At 36.8% G+C, this 24,340-nt stretch overlaps 3 protein-coding genes across 3 annotated transcripts in view; 2 read left to right on the top strand and 1 right to left on the bottom strand.

Moving 5' to 3' along the window:
• Nucleotides 1-144: 144 nt before the first annotated feature.
• On the bottom strand, nucleotides 145-4,812 carry eff (ubiquitin-conjugating enzyme E2 eff). Its single transcript, XM_012360702.2, has 6 exons — nucleotides 4,501-4,812; nucleotides 3,150-3,213; nucleotides 2,855-2,886; nucleotides 2,522-2,599; nucleotides 2,326-2,431; nucleotides 145-2,243 (listed from the first exon to the last, which is right to left on the bottom strand). The coding sequence occupies exons 1-6, from the start codon at nucleotides 4,522-4,524 to the stop codon at nucleotides 2,104-2,106; spliced, it is 444 nt and encodes a 147-aa protein (XP_012216125.1). The 5' UTR covers nucleotides 4,525-4,812; the 3' UTR covers nucleotides 145-2,103.
• A 1,520-nt stretch (nucleotides 4,813-6,332) lies between these two features.
• Nucleotides 6,333-24,340, top strand: part of jvl (javelin-like) — a 55,469-nt gene continuing 37,461 nt past the window's right edge. Inside the window, exon 1 of the mRNA XM_067358974.1 lies at nucleotides 6,333-7,106. Within this exon, the coding sequence (XP_067215075.1) occupies nucleotides 7,062-7,106 (45 nt within the window). The 5' untranslated portion in view covers nucleotides 6,333-7,061. The remainder of the gene's footprint in view (nucleotides 7,107-24,340) is intronic.
• On the top strand, nucleotides 7,135-13,804 carry LOC137001042 (uncharacterized). The gene is made up of 5 exons (XM_067358992.1): nucleotides 7,135-8,044; nucleotides 8,681-8,837; nucleotides 8,918-9,130; nucleotides 9,608-9,794; nucleotides 12,829-13,804. The coding sequence occupies exons 1-5, from the start codon at nucleotides 7,895-7,897 to the stop codon at nucleotides 12,980-12,982; spliced, it is 861 nt and encodes a 286-aa protein (XP_067215093.1). The 5' UTR covers nucleotides 7,135-7,894; the 3' UTR covers nucleotides 12,983-13,804.

Raw genomic sequence — 24,340 nt, 5'->3', positions numbered from 1 at the left:
CGTATCATGATTCTATTTGCTTATCGTGCACACGCTCGGATATGTGGTCTCGGCCGCGAGGAAAAAAAAAAAAGATTCGATATATTACCTTATCATCATGTGGACTTTATTATATAAAGGGCTAATGCTAAAATGTACACAAGATAAGTTATTAAAAATGTTCATTATTGCGATAGTAATAATTATACACATTAATAGTCATCATCTACTAGAGGTGAAACGATGATCAATTTTCTCTTCGAGGATTATAACTTTTAAATACCAGATTCGACGCGTTCGTAATTAAATTACAGCAAATACACGTTTCGTATGAGACAAGGTCGGCGTAAACAGAGCGGGCCGCCGCATTACATACTAATCGATTTGTCTTCTCTAGATTCTTTTAGTCGCCCCATCAGCTTGCCATATTTAAGCACCGATTACATCGAGACGCTTTGCTTTAACGCGCGCTTTACATGATTCGCAAGACAAAGTCGTTTTTACTTACGTACTAATTAAGTAATCGTATTTTATGATGTATCAGATTTTATTTATCTATGATTAGAAGCCAAAACACACTGCTAGCACCATCAAACAGTGCAATTATGTAGTTTCATATAATCTTAAACGAACTATCGCGTTGAATGACATTTCATAATTTAACAACACATTTTGTTCATTTTGTATATAGCTAGATTTTTAAGAAATAATGTGAAATCACATCGCCTTACCCTTACAGCCACAATATATCAGAAATACAATATTGAAATCGCAAAGTTTAAATAACAGATTCTATTTAAGTCTATATCGTTCGTCCAGCAGTGGACAGTACGGTCGCGTGTCGCAAGTGTATGCGTTCATATTGTGGATGAAAGGAAAATACCTGATTACGAAAACTAAAGAATAAAAAAAAATTGCCGTTTAATGAAACATTTGCACGCAAAACAGTAATAAAAGTATTGATGCGAGTAAATTGACGTCGCGACGAATGATGAGTGGCGCGAATTCCCGATTCGCAAGACGCGACATACAAATTTAATAGCGTGTATTCAAGCACTATAGTGTGAGATGAGTAGCCGGGATTTTGGTAATCCAGTGGCAATCTCCTCGCGTTGTCGACATATTTGTTGCTAATTTATATATAACACGGTTCGTAATTTAAATAATCGGAACTTAATCGCTTCCTTATATCATTTCTCGATAAACAGTGACACCAACGACTATGTTTCCCGCATCAACGTAAAGCCGAAAACTGACAGTCGAAAAGGATTACGAATACTTGTGACACGATCAATCTGCGCGCTTTATTCCGGTAAAATACATAATAAATTCTAAAGATCGGCAAAACTGCAGGTACATACGTCATGGGTCAATTATTTGTGATTTTTACCTAACGTTTGCGCATATTTCCGATTACTTAAAGTCGCATGGTTGTCATCTGCCGATTAACGATATGCATAAATTACTACACACACACACAGGAACCAAAAGCACAGATTTCGAGTTACTCGTAGAATTTGTTAGGTGTAAGGAATTTTAATGATTGAACAAAGCATACACGTACAGTTTCAGTAATATTTATATATATATAGCCCAGTCTTACAAAAGAGTGACCACATCGTTCCAAGGGACGGGCAAACATTGCTCACTTGCGTTAAAACTAACAATCGATGTGCTGTCAGTTCAAAGTTTCCATTTCCACTGAGAAAGTAGGTATCGTAATGTTACAATTATTACAAGCACAATATAATTAGAAATGAATCTATTTAAATTTAAATACAAATCCTACTTTCACTCTCCTATTATATGTTACTTCCTTTTTTTTATTTATGAAAAACAAAGCGGACATGTTTTGTTTTCTGATTCAATATATAATGCTGGGTTACCACCTTTAAATTGCCTCGATTGCCTTGTGGCAACATCTTAATATTCGTGGGCTTCCCGAGCCGCGGAAAGTTCAGATCGATCACGTTTGCCTGAGGGTTCCTCGAGCCCGAATACTGGCTTAAGTTTAAAAGTATACGAGCCATAGCTAATTTCAATCGGTGCTGATGCATAAGTGGCAATAGGCTGGGGCTGTTTCTTGGTGGTGTTTGGATGTTGAAGTCAACGGAGATTGGCGCATCACATGGCATACTTGCGCGTCCATTCACGTGCCAATTCATTATATTTCTCCCTGTCAGTTTTGTATATCCTGGCTATCTCTGGTACCAATGGGTCGTCTGGATTTGGATCACACAGCAGGGAGCATATTGACAATAACACTGAAAAATAATCAATAATGCTGAAGATCTCATTTTTACAAAATACCTATCTATCAATGCATCTCGTAAAGAATATACATACCCTTTGATATAGTGAGTGCGGGAGACCACTGCGATCTTAGAATATCCAAACAAATACTTCCATTACTGTTGATATTAGGATGATAGATTCTAGTCGTGAATGCGACCTATAAAGGATGAATAGTAAAAAATTATTTATGAAAAAATTAGTTTTTTCTTACTTCTATAATGTAAAATTAAAAATATTATCTAAATACCTTAGGTGGTTTGAATGGATAATCTGTTGGGAAATGTATTGTTAGGAAAAATACTCCTCCTTGATATGGGCTGTCCGGCTGTAAAAAAATTTCGATGTCCAATTATTATTTTATATATTATATTCAATTATTATTATATATATTATATCCTACAATCAATATATATTTATTTTTTATAGTTTTTGTATAATTTATTGTAAAATAGTTCTTAAAACTTTGAATAATACATTCTGATCCGTACATCATATAAATTTCTATGAACAGCTTTTATTTATTAGAAAATAAAATGCTCAATCAAAACTTAAAATTTTCACAAAAACATGTTTCACTTACTGGTCCCATAATGGTTGCTTGCCAGTGGAATACTAGAAAAATATTAGATGAAAGTTATATACAGATCAATAAATCTCTTTCATGATATAATATGTCTTATATTTTTACTTCTATATAATTACAATGTATAAGTAACGAATGGCACATCTAAAAAATATTATAATTAAAATAAAGTAAGTAATTCTTGCTTTAAGTCTGTAATTTATAACTTATAATGTTAGTACAACATATATATTACATTTATATTGCATTATTTTCAATGTTTATTTTTCATATATTCAGATTTAATACTTACAATCATCTCCTACAGGTCCAGCCGAACACTGTGCCGGCGGATCTCTACCGAGATCCTGAAGTTCCTGAAATTATAAATATAGATAATTATACAACAAATTTTAATAAATTTCTTTATATACAATGTATAAAAGTTTCTCAACATCTCTGAATTTATAAGTTATCGAGTACGTAGTATTTTATTGTCAACATAAACTTTAGTTAGACAAAATAGAAAATTGTGTTAAAAAGAAATACGTACAATCTGTTTAACTACATATAAGTATACATCTTTTAGTGCAATAACTTATTCTAATACATTGCACTATTATTCTACGAAGAACTTTGATATTTATGAAAATGTGTACAACATAATATTAATATGTACTTGACTATATATAAATAGAACCTTCTAGATAATTCTTACATATATAGTAACTAAATGAAATGTCACTCCACAATAATAGAAATTTTCCAGACAAAGTTATTTGTTATCTGCGATATTTATATATAATCTTCATAACAAAAATTATATATCTTAATGTTAATAAGAAAGGATATTACATTATTGAAGAATATTGCATCATTATACAGAATTATATCATCCATTATTATATCAATTATAGGATTATATCAATAAAATGCCATGGATGATCAAAATAAAGTAGAAGTTATAGTTTCTCACTGGATTTAATGACCTTGTTGGACTTAAAATTGAATTCTTCGTCCTCAATATATCCTGTATCATAGTCCATTCTGTGATCAATAATGCAAATGACAAATCAAATATCATTGGCACTCATATTGCAGAGATGCACTATACTGAGTGACTCACTTTATCTTATTAATCACATTGTGAGGCTCTTATGGTAGATCACAGAAAATGTAATCATAAGCACTATGAGATACATAGATGCAGCGTAAAGGCACAAAAGAACAGCAAAATGCACAAGAGAAAAATATCCCGAACTATCTATTAGCCGGTGCGCGTTCAGGCGTAAAGCGTATAAATGCACAATTTTACATTATTTCCGGCGATTTATTCGAGTAGGATCACACAAAATCCCTCCGGGTTCTTACTGTCACCACAGCCGAGCCCGAGTGAAGCAGGGTGGTGAAAGACAATTCACGCGACTTGTCGAAGCGCACGGCGCGGCCGCCATCTCCGCACACCGGTGCACGATTGTCGGTGTCGACAACGGCGAGGAAGCCGCTAAAGGAGCCAGGTGTGATTTCCAACGCTCGCTCACATTGCTCATTTACACTAGCTCCGCGAGAAATCGTAAAGGGCGTACGACCGGATTCAGTACCATAGCACAGAACGGTCGGCCACGCCGTGACGCGACATGAAACATCGACGGGTCTTCACGTACCTTATTAATTCGCTTTAAAGCCATTTGACGAACTGTGTTGATACTAACTGGCCGCAAACCAGACAGCGATACCCGCTAGCCGTGGATCTTTGATTAGGGATTGCAAGATGGCTGTCTTCTAAACGTAGCCTGACTGCGCTAGTCAAGTGCACTGTTGCAACGCACAGTGAACACGCGACGCGTCGTTAGTAAAATCGTGCGACGGATATTGAGAGGTTCACGCACTCGTAGCGTTTTTATCACGTGGCTTTTCACCGTCGCCGGAACGCTTCGTGCTGTAGCTTATTCTTTTCAATCTTGCAACGGGCCAGGCAATCACCGCAGATTTCCTTTTATCGACAAACAGTGAATTTTTAACCTCGTACGCGTCATCATCGATAGATGACGCAACATGACATTCTGATGAGGACGACTTGTCACAACTTGTGTACGCGTGCTTCGTATATCTCGCTATACATGACGTATTTCGACGATAAATTGAAATATGAGAAAAACATCAAAGACTATGTGGAAACTGGAAAGTATGAATAAATTTTCTTCGATTATCGATCATTTTCAATCATTAGCATTTAAATTGCAATAGAAAAATAACCTTGACTATTTCTTGCTTGTCATCAAAGCGAATGCTTCAAATAGCTTACTCACGCACATTAGCGTGTCTCAACGATATTATCATGTTTTTTTGTCATTCAGAAACTAAAATCCGTATTTTACAAGGCAATAATTTTTAATGAATATTTGTCTTGAATTAACGCGAATATACAATTTTCATATATTAAATTTATTATATATCATAAAAATATAGACAATTACAGGTATAATCATAGATTATGCAATCATAGAGATCTGATCAGATGATAGCCCGTCAGAGCTAAATGAATTTTATTCACTGTTTGTAACTATGTTCAATCAACTAACCTAAATCAAAATTTCACTCTTACAGAATGTAATTGAAAAATTAACAAAAATTAAAAAATCAACGAGTGTAATATCCAATTCCTCGCAATTGTACCGGATATGACAGAATACAGCAAACTCCAGCAATTGTGCTCTTGCCGCGTCAAGCTCTATACGCAGAAAGAAAAAACGAAAGACCGTTGTAAGAAGAAGAGGCAAGTTTTTGTGTACAATCCGGAAGAAGAAATCTGGCATGAGCCCTATATGCAGACCCTCCGCCGCGAATTCTCGAATGAGTCTGTAGAATGCGATTCTAAGATTGAATTACCTTGGAGAGACATCGCTCTGCCAGCGGCGGGTATGAGCATTCGTCCTGACACGACTTTGACGCCCATAATTGATCGAAAAACAGACGAGACTGAAATAGAAACCGTCAAAACCGAAAAGAGAGAATCTACAGTCATGACACTACCGTGGCAAGATCTGCTCATAACAGAGACCTTGCAAAGCACGCAGATGGACGACGCAGAGATCTGTGATTCTTCGGTGGAAATACCATGGAGCGATTTAGCCTTGGAAAAACCGATAATCATAAGGCCACCGATAGAGGAGAAAACTTGCGTGTCCGATGACGTCGAAATTCCATGGGGTGAGATTCTGGTGCCACGAAATATTATTATTCGACCGGAGAAAAAGAGGAAGCATCCCTCATCCGGACAACCACCTCGTGCGCGCGTCGCCGACACGACCTGCGTCGTTTGCGGCACATATCCTTGTTGCGCAAAAACTCGTGCGGACATTAAGCTTCTACTTGGACCACTACTTGCGTGTAGGCTGTGTGTAAGGTATTTATTACTAATATGTAATTTTCAAAATTTTTATACAAAACATTTATCAGTAGAGCGCACAAGACGCGATTGACATAAAGCTTTGTGGTGCCGCCGCTGGGCTGCGCTGTGGTAGCAATCGTATCTCATCGACTCTCGTGATTCAGTCATCTTCAGTTGGCACTTGGCAGTGAACGCGAACGGTAGTTTATCGTGAGTATATGAGAGATGTAATTGAGAGCGTCCTGCGCGTAACGAAAATGGCGTAATAATCGAGCGTGTTACCGTTTTGTCTCGCGTTTCACGAACAACGATCCCGTAAGAAGCGCGTCCGCGGCACTGTTTTCTCCCGCGGAGACAATCGACTGAAGTGCGCCATGATCGTGTCAGGCCGACGAACCCGGCAACGTCGTTAGGTGAAATTTATACAGTGTGTATTCCGAGTGTGCTTTAGTGAATCGCGCGCGTCGAGATAAGAGCTCGCGGGATTTGATGTTGTAGTCATCGTCCTCGTCGTTGTCGCCGTCGTCGTGCATCGACCAACGACGACGCTGACGCGAACGGCCTGAAGCATTGCAACACGACGTGACGTGACGCGTGACACGCGAGTCACGCAGCTACGGGCATCCGGCTGTGAAGTGCATGAACCCCGAAAAAGCAGACGAGGGATGGCCTACGCGCCCACGATTAGGATTCGGTGATCCTGCCTGCTCGTGACAGCTTGATGACTCGCTCCCATCCGGGCGAGACCAAGATGGCGCCACCGGCGTTTTGACACTTGCCGAAGGACGACCCGTCAGCTGGACTTCACCGTCGGCCGCAGGCGATACGTCTATTATGAGCAGAGAATTCTACGTACCCTGCACTTCTTACGCCTATCAGGTAAGTCCATGAAATCTTAATTATTTTTATGGCCTCTAATGGCTTCTGTCTTGTCGGTTTTGTTAAATGTGTTTTTTTTACGATGTTATTAACGTTGCTCCGACCTTGATGCAAAGATTCGACATTTTCGATTTCCTCCTTCGAGATTTAAAAGCGACGAGGTTACGTAGTTTCTTAGCATCGATCATTATATACATGTAATGTATTAAAAGTAGCCGGTACGCCCTTCAGGAATGTGTTTCGTGAAGAAAAACAAAGTAAGAGATCTATGTAAACATGAGACCACATGATGTTTAATTATAGTAGCAGCTACATGTGCGCAACAGTTCATGATATACAATCAATATTAGTTTTAGAAGGTTTACTTTGTTCTCGGAAAGACTTATCTTTTTAATTATAGAAACGTTTGTCGATTTGTCTACATAGAAAAATAATATAATTTTGGTCTCCGAAAGAAAAGTATAATATAAGTTAACGATATTTTAGATAGCACAAATTTTACAGAATGTTATTGCAAACATTTGCAACACTTAATTATAAATTGTATATTCTGAGAAAGTAGTAATTTTGTTTGGATAATTTTAAATTCCATTATATCTCTCGTATATCGAATATATCTATTTGATGTAATCAAAATTAATAAGTTTGCATCGCAGTATAATTAGCAATGAACAAAAGTCGCTCAATTGAATGCACTATCGAGTCGAAAGCGAAGTGCACGATGTTCAAATTGGTAAATAGATCGTACTGTTGATTCATTTCCTCTTTATCAACGATATGATTTAGATATGAGTAATACGGCGACTAACAGGGAAGCTACGAAATCTCAGAATTCAGATACCCGCAGGCAACAAACGCCCGTGGAGAATATATCACATGCTCATTTTGATCGTAAAAAGTCTTGTAAGCCATCTCTCGTTTCCACAATAAATCAGAAGGTGAGAATGTAATATTTAGGATCTCGATGAATGATTAGAATGATTAGAATGATTAGAATTGTAGATATTTTAATAGGATTTTAGATATTCTAATCGACTTAATTTATGTCTCGGAGCAAGTTTTTTGCGAATTTTAATCGTCGTTAATATTCGAAATAATTCGTATCTTTGTAATATTAATTACAAAGAAAAATCTAATTAAATCTGCAATATAAATACTTTTGTTGTTCAACAATACATAATTAATATAAAATTTTGCACATTTTTGTCATATAAAATTTATTCGATACAGAAAAGGAGAAATGCTATAAATTGGAAATTTTAAAGGAAGGATAAATTTATTTCAAATGTTATTTGTTACAGTAATTATTACTGATATTTTATTTTACAATATTGAGTTTTTCCTTTTATCAGCATTTGCAATTACGGAACGTTTGATTTTGTGAATAGCCAGTAGGATAATAATATGTTTTGAATGGCTAGGCAATTATGCAAATCAGATGAAAATGTTAATTAAGTCATAATGAAACGTTAATTAAGCATCTTAATCAGTTGTGCAATATGAAAGGGCGGAGGGGAATAAAACACGTACTTCGCGTATAAGAAGAAATGCCGTCTAACGAACACGATTCACAGATTAGATCGAAACTGCCCACCTTTGGTAATCCCCTGAAGCGTTTTATGAAATCGAAGAACCCGAGAGAAGTCGATTCCGAAGTGGAGAACGTAAATCACCGCGAAATTCATTCACCCGTTCTTGAAAAAGTCGATGAACTCGTGAATCTGGACAGTGGTAAAAATGCTATATTTAACATCGATGAAATTAAAATATTTTTAAACCTTAGAAGAAGAGATATCTTTCTTCTTTGTCAGCGTCTACATTGAACGAACAAAATAAAACGAAGAGCAATACCTCGATTTATCAACCCGAGCATCATCTCGCGGATGTTGCAAGGACGCGCGAATCTCACCAGGACCTCTCCAGTTATTTCTCGGAAGACCCTGATGAACCTTCGACCTCCGCTACGAACACTATCGTGCTCTCCGCGAGCATCTTCGATCGCGATGTCGAGGGAACGGAGCCGAGTAAGACTTCACGGAATTCACCTCCCTCGCTGCCGGATTATTCACGAGATAGAATCACGCACGTAACGTTTACGCTCATGTGTTAACTTTGGAAACGAAAGCACGAAGTCAGAGTAAATTCGTCTTAAATTTTAATTATTGCGAAAATGCACCGGAATTGATAAAAAATCCGTATTCTTATTTAATAATCTAAAAGTGCGTTTTTAATGAATTGTGACAAATTAGTTGGCATTTAGAAATTGTAAAGCGCGATAAACTTTTAAAATATATTTTTTATTTCTAATAAGAAAATAGTGACGTCCGTATCAACTAGTTCAGTGACCGCAATGTATATTCTATTCTACATGTTAAATCGATGAAACACAAGATCAAATAACTTTGAATCCGAAATATACGATGGGAAATCGCGCGCGTCAGACGAAGCGTCAATTGTGACTTTTACTTCCGTACTTTTTCTTGACGACGTGAATATTGTAGGCGAGAATCTACGAAGCACGACAGTGACGTCGACGGCTTCCACGTCGCTCGGAAGTGAGCTAACCGAAACCGTCTCGAATTCCATGAACACCGAGGAAGTGTCGGACGCGGATTTCACGGACGCGTTGCAGCGCGGCACTATCATCGCGTTAACTCCCATGGAACTAGCGTTCTCCACTCAATTAGGGTACCACTAATTCCCCTTTTTACTTTTCTGATTTAAGATAAATATCTTCTAAGTAGGAATCGACTTCTAATTGCCGCAAAAAAAGAACAGATTAAAATCACTTTTTTTACCGTTGAAATTTGATATAATTGCACATTTAAGTATAAATTGAAAATGCATGTATGTTTTCATCGTTTAGGCTCTTGTTGACAGCCTTAATTTTTTATCATCCACATTTTTTCCATTGTCTAGACTTTAACGTCAAACCTTAGTATCTCGAAGTCAAAGGTGTAGATATCAAATTTGCAAGAGACTACGTTGCGGCTCGTATTGTGCGGCTGAAGTCCGCAAGTCCGCTCGCGTGCTAACCGCGCTAAAAATCAGTAACGGTATCGCCATTGCGGTCAGTTTGACCAACATCGGCGACACTCGGTGAGATACTCGCCGGAAACAGTCTCGACTGATTGATCAGTTTGACCCTTATTGGCTCACGTAGATGATACAGACGAATGAACTTTTGAGTGAATGTGTCTCGTCACGTAAGATAAGAACCGCACGTGATCATATTTTAAAATTATTATTAATATATACGGTGCATGAAAGGTTTGGTACATGAGTAGATTATGTCTGTAACTTGTAATATTTATTTTTTATAAGAAGCTGTTTAGGCAGTTAGTTTTACGTAAAAGCTTATTTCTACGTGTAATACACACCCGCGGATTCGAACCGCAATGAGTTCTCGAGGCAACGCGGGGTGCAAGATTGCACTTTCACAGTCCTCCTCGTCCTGCTCACTGGATTGTACGGAGATCTTATTTGATTACAGACTGTGCTATATGCGAGTGGCGGTTACGTCTCTCGGCGTGACTCACTCACTTCGCGTACATGCGTGTACGCGAGTACGCTTATATCTATCGATCACCTCGTTTGAGAAAGTTGCGTGAGGTAACGCGCGCATTAAAACATATTACTTTTATTGTAAAATATGAAATCAACTGCCGCCGGCAATATCAGCAATTTCTATTCTTCACGCAGTTCGTTATCTTGCTTTTATCTGCCTTTTATTTCTATACGTCATTACTTACCTTGGATCCCTGAATGAAGCACTTTATTTCTTGAGCAATTTTTATTTTTCAAGACAAGATTTATTTATATAAAATTTCAATGACTTTTTATTTCAACTTTTTGAATAATTGCATTTTAAGTGGTGTTCTTTAATTACTTTCTATATTCAAATTTTATATTTATGTGTAAATATACCGCAATTCAATTACTTCAGTTCTGCTGCTTCCGCTTCTCAATTATTCAGTTAACGAGACACAATGTGATATCCGGCAAAGATAAGTAATACCGCGGTGACAATATCAGTCAAAGCGATCCAATTGTATGAAAGCGGGAAGAGGTGCACTTTCTCTGTGCACGATGTAGATAGGAATTCGAGTAAATTTCTCTTCCCGAGCTTTATTGCGATTACTTCTTCGTAGCCTCGCCTTCTGTCCACCGCAGATTCCCTCTAATGAAAGCTTAAATTGCGCTTTACCGCGGAATAACTTTAGCGATTTGTCGGACAGGCAGGTGCATCCTGGCACGGAATATGGATTCGGGACATCGTACCGTGGAGCGGTCGATGTCAGCTACACGTTATGCGGTATACAGGGCGTTTCCAGATGCTTTCGAAAAAAAGGAAAATTTTTATCAATTAAAAGTTACTATTTTTGAGTGAGAATTTAATCAAATGTATAATATTACAATATAAGCAATTTTTAAATATTAGTTTTATTAAAATACACAGAAGGAAATTTTATAATTTGAAAATAAATTCTTTAAAATATTTATGGTCGCATAAATTATTGGTGCCTCGATATTTTTGAAAAAAGAATTTATAAAATGAAATTTGTAGATGAAATCGCGCGATAAATATGAGACACGCTGTATACTGGTACGAATAACTGTAGCGTGCCGATAAACTGCGAAAAATTTCGATTGCGAGTAAACGAGGAATTAGCCGCTGTCTCGCGGTTCCGATGCTACCGATCGAACCGCAAAATTCCACGCGATCCGTGATGTGCTGATAATTTTGGTGAACAGTTACCGATGTCACGCTGTTCCATTTTAGCATACATTGAAATCGTGTTCGTGCAAGTTGATTCCGATGCGTGTTAGTGAAAACATTTAACGTAAAACATAAACGGCGATATATCACGTCAAATCACCGAGCAAGAATTTTGACAATAATTTCCGTTTAGGCAATAGCCGCTAATTTCTGCTAATGTCCTGACCTTGCAAAATTCTTTGTTTTACTACTTTTACGATACAGTCCGCGCAGTAGATATGAGTCACGAAGCAAAATCGTTTTATACCAAGAGATAATAAAATTAGAGAAAAGGCGTGTAGCGGTATAAAGGCACGAGTACGACTTCGCGTATTAATCGATAGGAAGGAAATACACGTGAGCCGAAGAGCTAGTTGTACGGATGAGTGCACGTGCATGTTGAATATATACTGTCGGATTTGATCATTTATATGTTTCGTGGGCGTTTCTCCTAATGCGGCTTTTACTAGCGCGTATGGATGCGTTACATGCGTGTGCACGTATGTATGCGTACGCGTATAAATTCGCGCGATAGCGTCTTACTTATTACTTTAGAAAGTAAAAGTTTTCGTCCTACGATGCGCCACGCGCACGCAACGTCGTGCCGATGTGAGGTTACCCGTGAAACCATGTTTCTTCACGCGAATATTCATAAACTTGATTTCCGACCTTTCTGAGGCCATTTGTTAATTTTATTCTTAATTTTATCGTAAAGTAATCAGTTATTTATTTTCAAAATTGCTGCAATTAGAAGGGAATGAATAAAGCACGACTCAAACTTTTAAACTTAAGATATATGTTTAGTTTCTATTCTACTACAGCTTTATTTTTTTACTTTTTTGCAAAGATATGTTTAAGATATCTTAAAACTTATATAAATTTTGTTCAACTATTTTTGATAGGATTTTTTAAAAGTCCTCAGTTTTTAATTTAGACATTTCTTTCATATATTATATATCTTAGGAGCGAGATTAATAATGTGCCCGAAACAGCGGAGTCGAGGACGCGAGATCAAAGGATAGGCCGGGATGATCCACGAGAATTTTTTGACAGAACTTTACGCATGATGATTCGCAAGCCAATTTGTCCGCGGGAAGATGAGCCCAGCATATACTGAAATTGCGTCGAGTCTCGTAATTATCATGTATTGTACGCGAAGAGCATTTTTTTTTTTTTTCGTGAGTGTCGTGAGGAGTAATAAATTATCGATGGAAATTTCATGAATTCTATAAATAAAGTTTCTTACCATAAACTTTCGTGTGTACAGTTTACATCTTTCACGCCGCAACGAGAAAGATTATTCGATTATGTAAACGATACAAGACAGTAAGTTGTCGGAACGTTTCTTCTCGCCAACTTGTGAATCCCTTCAAATCCGTTTCACGCTTTACACACTATCACCGTCGCACGAGCTGCCTTTTCTACTTACATTGAAGAGGGTTTAAACGGCATTTCTTGCACGAACTGTCCGTGAGCGTGCATGTTCGTTGCACTAACAATAAGCCAATGAGCCACGCGATCGATAAAGAGAGTTTTCTCGCAAATATTTAAAATTATATATTTCGCCGTCAGAAGAACATCTCTGCGCGATACTACATAGCTAATAATTTACGTCAGTTTCTATTTTTATTACTCTAAAGAGCGTGAAAGTCCTCTTATTACAATAATTTATCTGGAAATTACGCTTATTATAGAAATGGTTTTTAAAACTCCTCTATTTTAAGAAAACAAACGTTTCATTATAGATATTTTATTTTTCAAATATTGATAAATTTTAATAACGAAGATTGCTGTTCTTAGATACATTTTTCAAATGTCAAATTTATAATTTACAAGTTGCCAGGATTAACAATGATGTAATTTATTGTCTTTCGGTTGCAAAGTGTATCTCGATAATGTATTGAACGTTGATTTCTCACAAAAGCACATACTGGAGTACCGAAACAATGGTGCGCTCGCTGACGTCAATATTATTAGGTATAATTACGTGGTAGCGTAATCAGCGTATGCAGTGAAGTGTAACATTCATAATTAACTCGAAGTTAACTGCACACACGCGCATACGATCAAGAAATATAATCTAAAATAATCTCTCGACTAAAAAGTGTGGAAAAAATTTATCTGCTCGTCTAACCGGCGTCTGCTGCAAATCTGTCATTTTTATGAAGTCAATGCTGAATTTTAAAAACATTTTTATTTTTTAAGATATGTGTTTGAATTTTACTCTTAAGAAGCGACTGCAAAAGGCGCTGGCGATCGTGCGTCATTGTTTCACTAGCGTTAGGCAAACAACAATCCGTCCTAGATTGAGTACGCGCGAAAGAGGGAGCATTAGGCGCTTGCACATGTCCGAGTGCCGGTGTTAGAAAGCGAGTTACGCGAACGCGCGCACCTTTGTTCGCGTTCATTATCCATGCGGTGACGGTGATTCGACGGTAATTTTATTTTTTTTACTTGTCTATTCCTTTACATAAACGCGCGTGATGATGAGAGAGGCAGCGAGACAATGACTGAGATGCCTCATCCTCCTAACGATATAGCATAGTCACACTATAGCGACACCACGATATAACTACTATTACGAAACGGTTGCATAATCTACAATTTAGCTGTTATCTTTTTATAGCACAAAAATGCATACTGAGGCTACAATTTTAAAAAAATCAGCAGCGTTCTGCAAATGTTCGGTTTGATGGGACTTTTATTAAAGGAATTATGTTAACGTGAACTTTTAATTCTGGGTTGATTTATTCGAGGAATAGTAGCAATAAAATGCTTCGAAGAGCTACGCTCCTTGCTAAAGCAGTCAATTATGCAACGTACGATTGGCGAATTCATTTCGAATGGAATGATCGAGATTATTCCAGCTTACGTCACAAGCTATACCGATTGCACTGAAGGGAGTTTTATGCGATCAATGATATCTACCTGATTTGTAATCAAATGATTCGACATAATTACGCGTTTGTTGTACGTTCTTTGTCCATGTCGCTCGCGATGAAATGGCGTTAAATGGTAATAATGCTGGTGTTACGTAGGTGCGTCTATTGTTTTCACAGAAAATGAGCTCCTGACATTGAAAACAGTTCACGTGTCTTAGCGACATGCGGCTTAAAACCTATTTTCGCGTGACGCTAAACGTGATCATAATAGCATGGGACTTCAATTTCGATGACGCGACATTTTAGCATTGAATAATATTACAGTAACTTGTGTCCAAGTTTGATAACGTATGTGACGCGGTAAAACGACACGTGAAGATGAGATTTCAAATGGATCTCGGCAATTAGAGACATTTATAAAATTGCTCTAAATTCCTATTTTTCTTTCAATATTATATTACTCACGCAATCTCAATTTTCGCCATGCAATTTTTCACTTTTGTATTCCGATTAATATTCAGATAGATCTTCTGATAAGTTAACATTTAAACGCAAGAGCATTTCACGGTTTTTGCTTTAGCCATCGATGATTAGTTTTATGATATTTGCCATAAAAATCACAATCTTTTCTAAATTTGCTTTATCTTTCATAAATTCTGACGTCAAATTTAATCAAATCCTCTATCAAATTACAACTTTGTGCTCGTGCTGCATAATTTATGTATTAAAATATGCTTCGATATTGCTATTGTGTGACATTATCGGAGTTAAATATCTCACGGCGGCCGCACAATGCATTGTACGCACCGTACAAACGCGTAGTAATGTTTATTGATAGAAGCCTCTAGGAGGTTTCACCGACGCGCTTGCAGCGGTCCGTCTGTTGTATGTAAGAATGGTTTGCATTTCACCAGAGAAATTCTTGCGGGGAGCGACTCGACGAAATCATCTTGCGTTCGCTTTCCATCCTCGTCGATGACTTTGTCCTTGCTCGCAACATTTCTCTCGCCCCTGCTCTTTCTTACGGTTTGTCACGTCGTCAGGATAACATAATCTCGCGGGTCGACGCACCATGTGCCATGCAGACTCGTAACGTAGGCCTTTCTTTTCTGGTATAGCCATCTACTGCACGTTTAACTCTTTCACAATTTTATTTCAATAGTCAATATTTGTAGAAAAGCTCGTACAGTCTCTTTTATCAAAAATATGCAGCACCTTCGTTAAGATTAGCAAATCATGAAGCTAATCGAGAATCGCCGCGATATGGATATTTTTTTCTATTTTATAATATGTAGAATTTATATCAATATATCATAATTTATATTTTATTATAGCTGTTAATTATAGGTAATACATTAATATTTGTTTCTGTTTTATGAAGATTTTCTTTTATTGACTTGCACTTAACTACTTTCAATAGAAAAGTTTCAAGTTATGTGCAAATATAAACGAGAAAGACCCAGTTTTATCGAAAAATGTTCTTCGTGTTCACGAGGAGAGAGCGTAGATCGCGGCGAGTTTCTTTTATTGCCCGTTTCCCGAGTCGTCTCGCTCGACAGAGTCGTGGTTGGAAAATTCATCTCTGGAAAGTGTGTCGGTAGCTCTTCTCGAGTCACTTCTCCCGCAGGAACGGAAACGAGAAAGTGTTTTTAAATCCAGGAAAATCGCGCGCAAATACGATTGGAATGATCGTAAAAGCATAGTTTGATAGAGATGATCACGATTGTATCTCAGGTTTTATTGCTTCGTAAAAATTTATGCGGCCGTTAACGATAGAACGCGTTAGTTGATTCTTTTCGACAGCACGTCCACTATCAACGATCCCCGCGATGCGTTAAGGACCCAACACGTTGCACACTTATCAGCAATGAATATGCATACTTGTTGTAGACATATAGGAGCACAACGAGTATAACTCGTCTTGTTAATTTATGCCAATTTGCGTCAACATTTTTCTAGATAACAAATTATATTTTATGGATGGGTGATTTTCTAAGTCGCTTTTACTTTTGGCCCATTATTTATTGAACCCATATAAAACAATTAGGAATATATATTTTTGACACACTGTGATCAAATTTATAGATTACGTTTAAATAAGTTGTTACGTATCATACGTACTATATTTCAAGCTGTATCCCTTATAGAATGGAAACCTAAAAAAAGGTTTAATTTTTATGGCAATTAATTCGAAAGTTGCGCTTGCTTCGAACATGCGCGTTTAACTTTATTAAAGCAAGCTCACATCGAGCGTGTGTCCGTCGCGAAATCTCATTCTTTTTTTTTTTCACTATGATGAAGAAATATCCTCTTGCAAAATTGCGACTCGTGATCGCCGTAATTAAGTCTCTTTTCGTCGAGTGTCGTCGAATGACGAAAAGAAAGTGGAAGCAGGCCTTTCGAATACGTCAAGTAAAATTACGCCACTTTTATGTGGTGTTCCTAGTCACATGATGGTCGTGCGTTAAATTTCATTTAATGTATTTCTTGCATGCGCTCGAGCCAACGCCACTACGGCGAGCATACTTTCTCGTTTAATGGATGAGCATTACTTTAATAGATTATTGCTACACCATACGCAATTGATCTCGATGATTCTTGATTAAAGCGCAATATACTTTAAAATGCAGTCGCTAACCACAGACATCTTTTCTACTTGGCATTCTGTTAGATGTTACAAGATGTCCAAGAGTTGTCGCATTTTCTTTCTATTATAAGTTTCTTGATGCTTTTTTGTCGCCGATTTCTCCGTAATACATATAGGATGTTCTATATTTTGCAACCATAATGTTAAAAACCAATTTTCTAATTTGTGAATTTGGATATTCAATATTTCCTTTCTAAAATCATCGATATATCAATAATTTCCGACCTATTTAAAAAAAAAAGTAATAAATTATTTTACATAGGCATATCTTTATGAATATTTTGACACTCAATGCAGATTTTTTTTCTTCGATCTCGCATTTCACTTGTAAAATTCCGTACTTTGTCACGAGTTGTTTTGCATTATCTTATCTACCGTAAATCGGCTTTATTCGCTGATATGGACGAAGCAGATTCCACCGAGACGTCGACGTATATGCTAAATTATCATAAAAAAATTTCTTGCTCTTGAAATCATTGATCGAGAAACATCTCGATCGTGAATGTCTTCGACTCGCCCATCGAACTTAATGTTACGCGACGACCAGCTTCGTGACAAGTTCCTTCTCGCGACATGAAGTTTCAATCGTGATATGTATGTCAGCATGTTAACTATACATGTGCCTAACGTGTCGTGCGACCTGTTTTCTTGTTTTGCAGAAGCTGCTTTTAGCAAATCATTCTTGCGAGTCCGCGCGGTATTCCATAATTGCTGAAGCCGTTGCGCATTCAGGTTGCCCGTAATTTCAATTCACCTTCACATTAGCTCGCCAATCCACCATTAGAAATGAAAAACCCAACTTGATAATTAAATTTTAATTAATTGCTAATTTGTTCTAGTCCTGAATTAATATATACATTACATTTCTGCATTGCGCACATGCTCTTCTATATGTTAGAGAAAGTAATATTAATTCCATACTAACAGCTCGAGTTAAGAAGATTTTTAATATGCAGATATTAAACGAATGCTTGATAAAAATCTGCATCTCAAGGCTATTCATAAAAAGCGTAGACTTCCCGAAAGACCGAAGCTGACGAAAAAACTGCAAGTTAATCGTTTATTTTCTAAAGACTATTCCTTCACGCTCTATCGCCCGTCCTTGGTTGCGTTCGGCGGTAAAATTCCGGAAAAAAATATCCCTTTTTTTTCTGAAATAGGCTACGGACTAGTTAATGTCTTTATTTACTGCGCCGTTTCTCAACTAAAGAACGCAGGTGAATGTCGATTTCCGCGAGCGGTGAACCAGTGCTCTCGTATTAGCGAGAGCCCTTGGAAATTTTTTCTTTACGCGCGGCGCGAATACTTTATTACTAATTCGCTCGATCGCCATAGTACGTCGTATTGCGATACGAGCAAATTTATCGTCTAGCGATATAACCTACCGCAAATGTATATTCACGACCGGCAAGACGAAAAGCTGGCGAGCCGATAAATCGCAGATAATAACGGTGAACTGGCGCGCGCACATGCGAAGTCGACAGTGAAACGCTCTCAATCGAATAGTAAGATCTCTCGCGACTCAATGATTGTACTCGTGAATTGTGATCAAATTGAATATCCAGTCCAGTAAGGTAAAACGTCACACAGATTATTAATCGCGCGCATAACTATGCACGCAATAATTTTCAGTTAAATCGTTGAGATTGTTTTAGAAAGTGGACGTATTAAAAATATGTAGACATATTGAAATATGTAGACATATTCCTAGATATATTGAAAATGATTTAGGAATCTCTTTATGGCGAGATTAGATTTACATTTCACAAGATAAATTGACATTTAGATGCATTTTTAAAGTGGAATTGATTTTTTTGACTCTTGCTTTTTTTCTTCATAAATTTAACGATTATATTTGCTAACGATGCCTACCGGTCATCCTACTTTTTCCTTTTCTTTCGCGCACTATTTGCGCTTTCCTAAATGTCTATTTCGAGGCGATTGAACGAGAGAATGGGCACTCGCGTAACACCTAATCTGCATCGAACGCGGAAGTTCGAGTCGAATCGCGCCGCTATGCGCCGGTTTGCCGTCCGGCGGAACTGGTTCTGTCGTCGGACAAGATCAAGGCTCGATCGCTAGCGATCTATCTCGAATGCGTGTCAACGACGATTAGCAATCGGGTTGATCTCGGTACGGATGCATTCTTCGGTCCTGCGTGGAGTAGCGGCTAATAGTTGATCCGCACGCGATTCACGCATTCTTGAAGCTTACCGTATCAATACTTTACGTTGCTTCCTAACCGGTATGATAGCATTTTATATGACTCGTAACTAATTATACTATGCTGCTAATATTCCGCTGCTTCCTTCATCTTTTTTTTAATTTTTCCTTTACATTCTCCGTGATAGAATTCATACTTTTTTTAGATATACATGTAATATCTTTTTTTCTCTGTGTGTACTGGACGAGAAAATGGGTATTTGTAACGCTTGACTTTAACAAAATAATTCAGTTTGATAAAAAAAATTAAAATTTTATTTACCTAACATAAGAATCGTATTCAATGCCGATTCAGAAATGAGTCAGACACATTTTTCATATTTAATCTTAATATCCACTGAAAAGACAAATTACTCCATTTATAAAGTTGTTATAAAGGTTGTTCAGGATAGATAGCTTGAATTCAAGTCTCTATATTTTACGCGATTTTTCTGATTACACTTAGCTTTCGAAGGAGTATAAAAATATTTACGACAATGATATAATATTCCACATGGTCGTAAAGTAACGATAGTAACCATGACATTCTTTTCACGAAATAAATCTTGTAACAGATATCTTGATTCTGATAATCACAAAAACATTGAATACCGTTTTATTATGCTGAGTGCGATTTCGCACGCGATGGTCGTCGATTGGAACTTGATTTAGAAGCAAGTCAGAGGCGATGTATGTGCGGAACAAGGTCGCAGATCGTTCGCATCTCACGTATATAAATATAAACTATTAGTCTAGGCCTTCTTAATATATGAAGCACAAGGTTGCACGAGCAATGAACTAACGAATCAATATGTCTTTCGAGCTCTCTCGCCTTATTTTCATCCGGCATTCGATTTCACAGCAAATCGATGTGTATGAAGTTAGCCCCACACTTTAATAAAATTAAAATAATCGAAATTGTACTGCATTGTACTAGTTTTGTACCAAATTGTACCGTAGTTAATTTTTTGAAATCACGCGCGAATTTTTAAAAAATCGAAATTTTTGAATTTTTTGAGTAGCCTCACACTTTTCGAAAAATGATTTTTTCTCGACTGTACTACATTGTACTAGTTGTACCGAACATAGTACCGTTTGAAAAAAATTCCTAACAAATTTGGATTTTGAGAAAAACAAGAAAATTGAAAAATTTTGGACATTACGTAATTACGGCAAATCGTATTGTTAAAAATTGCAAAATTCGGTACTTCCGATCCGGTTGAGGTGCGAAAGAGAATCGTTTGTACCGGTTTGTACCGCTTTGAATTTCGTTTGCACCTCAACTGGACCGAAAATACCGAATTTTGCAATTTTTAACAATACGTAAATACGGTAACTCGGCTATTTTTTAAGATATCGAAACGCGGCCAACGGGATTCAAAAGAGAATCGTTTGTACCGGTTTGTACCGCTTTGAATTTCGTTTGCACCTCAACTGGACCGAAAATACCGAATTTTGCAATTTTTAACAATACGTAAATACGGTAACTCGGCTATTTTTTAAGATATCGAAACGCGGCCAACGGGATTCAAAAGAGAATCGTTTGTACCGGTTTGTACCGCTTTGAATTTCGTTTGCACCTCAACCGGATCGGAAGTACCGAATTTTGCAATTTTTAACAATACGATTTGCCGTAATTACGTAATGTCCAAAATTTTTCGATTTTCTTGTTTTTCTCAAAATCCAAATTTGTTAGGAATTTTTTTCAAACGGTACAATGTTTGGTACAACTAGTACAATGTAGTACAGTTGAGAAAAAATCATTTTTCGAAAAGTGTGGGGCTACTCAAAACATTCAAAAATTTTGATTTTTTGGAAATCCGCGTGTGATTTCAAAAAATTAACTACGGTACAATTTGGTACAAAACTAGTACAATGCAGTACAATTTCGATTATTTTAATTTTATTAAAGTGTGGGGCTAACTTCATACACATAGCAAATCGATCGACATCGGTCGTTCACCGTCTATTATATTACATATCTGTCACTCGTAAATGTCATGCGAGATATTGTCGGCTAAATTTATCCATAACGTGCTATTAATAAGTGCCACTTATTTGCAATAATCTGTGAAGTCACCTAATAATATTAGTCTTGTATGATTGTTTTTAATTATGTTACATCGATATACACGTTATTCTTTAGTAAAATATAATTTTTTCAAGAGAATAGAAATAAAATTATAAAGAACATTACAATCTTTAATAAAAGTTACCATATCTTTTTTAATTATTCGATAATAACTAATAGATTTTTAACAAATTGGCCGAATAAATCGAATAAATTTGGTAACAATCAAAAGTATTCACGGTGTAATATCATAAAAATATTATAATTTTGTAGATACGGTATTTTTAGCTACAGTTGCAAAATAATGAACAACATGATATGTCACGCGTAAATCATTAACAGCCCGCAACCATCATTAACAACCATGCTCTCACGGCATTTCTGTCTTGGCATTTCATGATAAATTCTGATTAATCTAATTAGTGAATGTAACTCTCGTACCGTTACGTATCCGTTGTACGCGTTTCCAATTAAATCCCCAGCGTGCTAGTGACGCCTTTTGTACATATGTCTGGCGCAATTGCGAACGTCTAGATCTGCGGGGTGGTGTCGGAGTGCGATTGACGATCGGCGCTTTCGCGATACTGTTAGGACGCAGTTAAGAGCGGATCTTGTATGATACGGCTCGTTAATCAGCAAATCGCGATATTACCAAGACGGGCAACGTGGGCGGCTGTTGTATCGCAACCGTTACACATCCTCGTGCGATTCTGCATGCGTAATTAGCCGGCATACGCGTGCTAATAGCCAGAAGTCTAGAGTTCGTCTATAATTTCTTACAGCGTGACTCAGACTGTTCGACTTTAATATCAATGACAATCTCTTTAGTCACATTGCCCTGCTTATTTTAAGGTTTTTTTTTTTTTTTTGAAAGCTTTTATATATCTTGAAATCCGTTATCCAATATTGATATACATTTTTATTATTTTATCAAAGCAAATTTTAAGTATTATTGAAAGATTGTCGTAACTACTACATTAATTTTTAATACAACAAATATCTTATGGAAGATTATCGTCAGCCACAGCTTCGTAAAATATTGTGGAATTTGAAAACTTCTGCAAATCTGCAAATTTACTTGACAGCGCGATGTGGCAATCTTAAATTTCGCATCGTTTACTTTACCGTCTGTCTCTCTGTTTACAGAAATGCAGAAATCTTTGGTGCCGTATTTCTCAACGGCATTCCTTGAGGCTTGTCAGGCGCGAAACGGTGGATTTGTAAAATGTAAATAATTTATTAACGTTCAACATACTCATGGGCGAACTTTCGATGTGTGCACTTTTCCTTTTGCACATATCGATACTTTCATTCATTCGCTATTACTACAACATTCTGTTTGCCTCATATCTCTTTGATGCTAATGCGATACAAGTAACATCTACGATTCATTCATTGACAATTTAGTGTGCCGAAAAAGGTGTGTTTCGTAGATGTGTTTTAGCAACAAATGGCAAATCAGTATTTTTTGTTTTAATATTAATTATTTGTTAATATAATATAGAGAAAAATATCGGGACTAGAACTGCAAGTGAGCAAGTAATTAATATTTAATTAATAATAAGCCATGAGTTTGAATTTGATTCCTAGTAAGATAGATATCAGAAGGGAGCAGATTTCGAAAAATATCATTTCCTTTACATTTTCCCGTGGTCTTTCATTCTTTTGAATGAAGCGATTTTTAGACATCGTTTGTCGGGGCCGTGCATGGTGCCGCCTGTGCCAGCGTATGCATATGTATTATGCAAACGACGAAATGAAGGGTCAAAGTTCTCGCGCAGCTTGCAACGGAAAACGCGGGTCATCGTTTCTTGTGCGCTTAATGCCAGTTCGTAAATAACGCGCAAGAGATTACGCGCGGCGATAAGAACACTATATAAAAGAAGATAATGCATGCGAGTCAGGTAGCTTGAGTTCCTGCCAATGTCCGCTGCATACTCATTCATGCATCAATCTTGCATGTGGCTCTAGGCTAATATTTCATTTATCGCGTGATGATTTTTTCAACATGCTGATTGATTATCTAGAAAAAATTTTCTCCAGAAATTCTTTGTGTAGTAATTGATTGGCTAAAATCGATCTCCACTTTTAATTCGAAGTAATTTCAGAAGTTATCTAACATCCGAGTAGAAGAATGGATGTATATTCATCGGAGATCGCTTTCTTCACGGAGCGGATATCCTCTTTAAGAAAAGAATTTATGTTTACGAAATTGTATATTTTGCATAGAATATGCGACCATTCATTGGAATTTTATATATTTTGCAAAAGTACACTAGGAAAAAAATGAGCGTGTTTAGTAAAATTGTTTTGTTGCGACATTTGTTTCAGCAACCAAGTTTTATGTAACAAAATTAATTATTTTTGCCAAAATGATTTTTACGTTCGTCCTGACTAAATAAAGTAACATAATTGTTACATTTTGTTGCCAAATTTGCTCAATATATTTTTTTATCTATCAATGTAGATAAAAAAATGTAGAGAATATTTGTTGCACAAATCAAATATTTCGTTTGTGGAAAGATATGACATGAGTTTTATCAGGAAGTTGCTTCATAAATATTGAAAGTAGCGATGAATTATTTCAGGAAAAAATACTAGAACGTATTATAATTAGGCAGTATGTGCTCTTGATAGCTCTAACGTTAACGTTAATAGGTATATTTGAGAAAT

The sequence above is a fragment of the Linepithema humile genome, chromosome 7 (genome assembly GCF_040581485.1).
Source record: "Linepithema humile isolate Giens D197 chromosome 7, Lhum_UNIL_v1.0, whole genome shotgun sequence".
NCBI lineage: Eukaryota > Metazoa > Arthropoda > Insecta > Hymenoptera > Formicidae > Linepithema > Linepithema humile.
The sequence above is the reverse complement of the archived record's forward strand: the minus strand, read 5'-3'. Positions and strand labels throughout refer to the sequence as shown.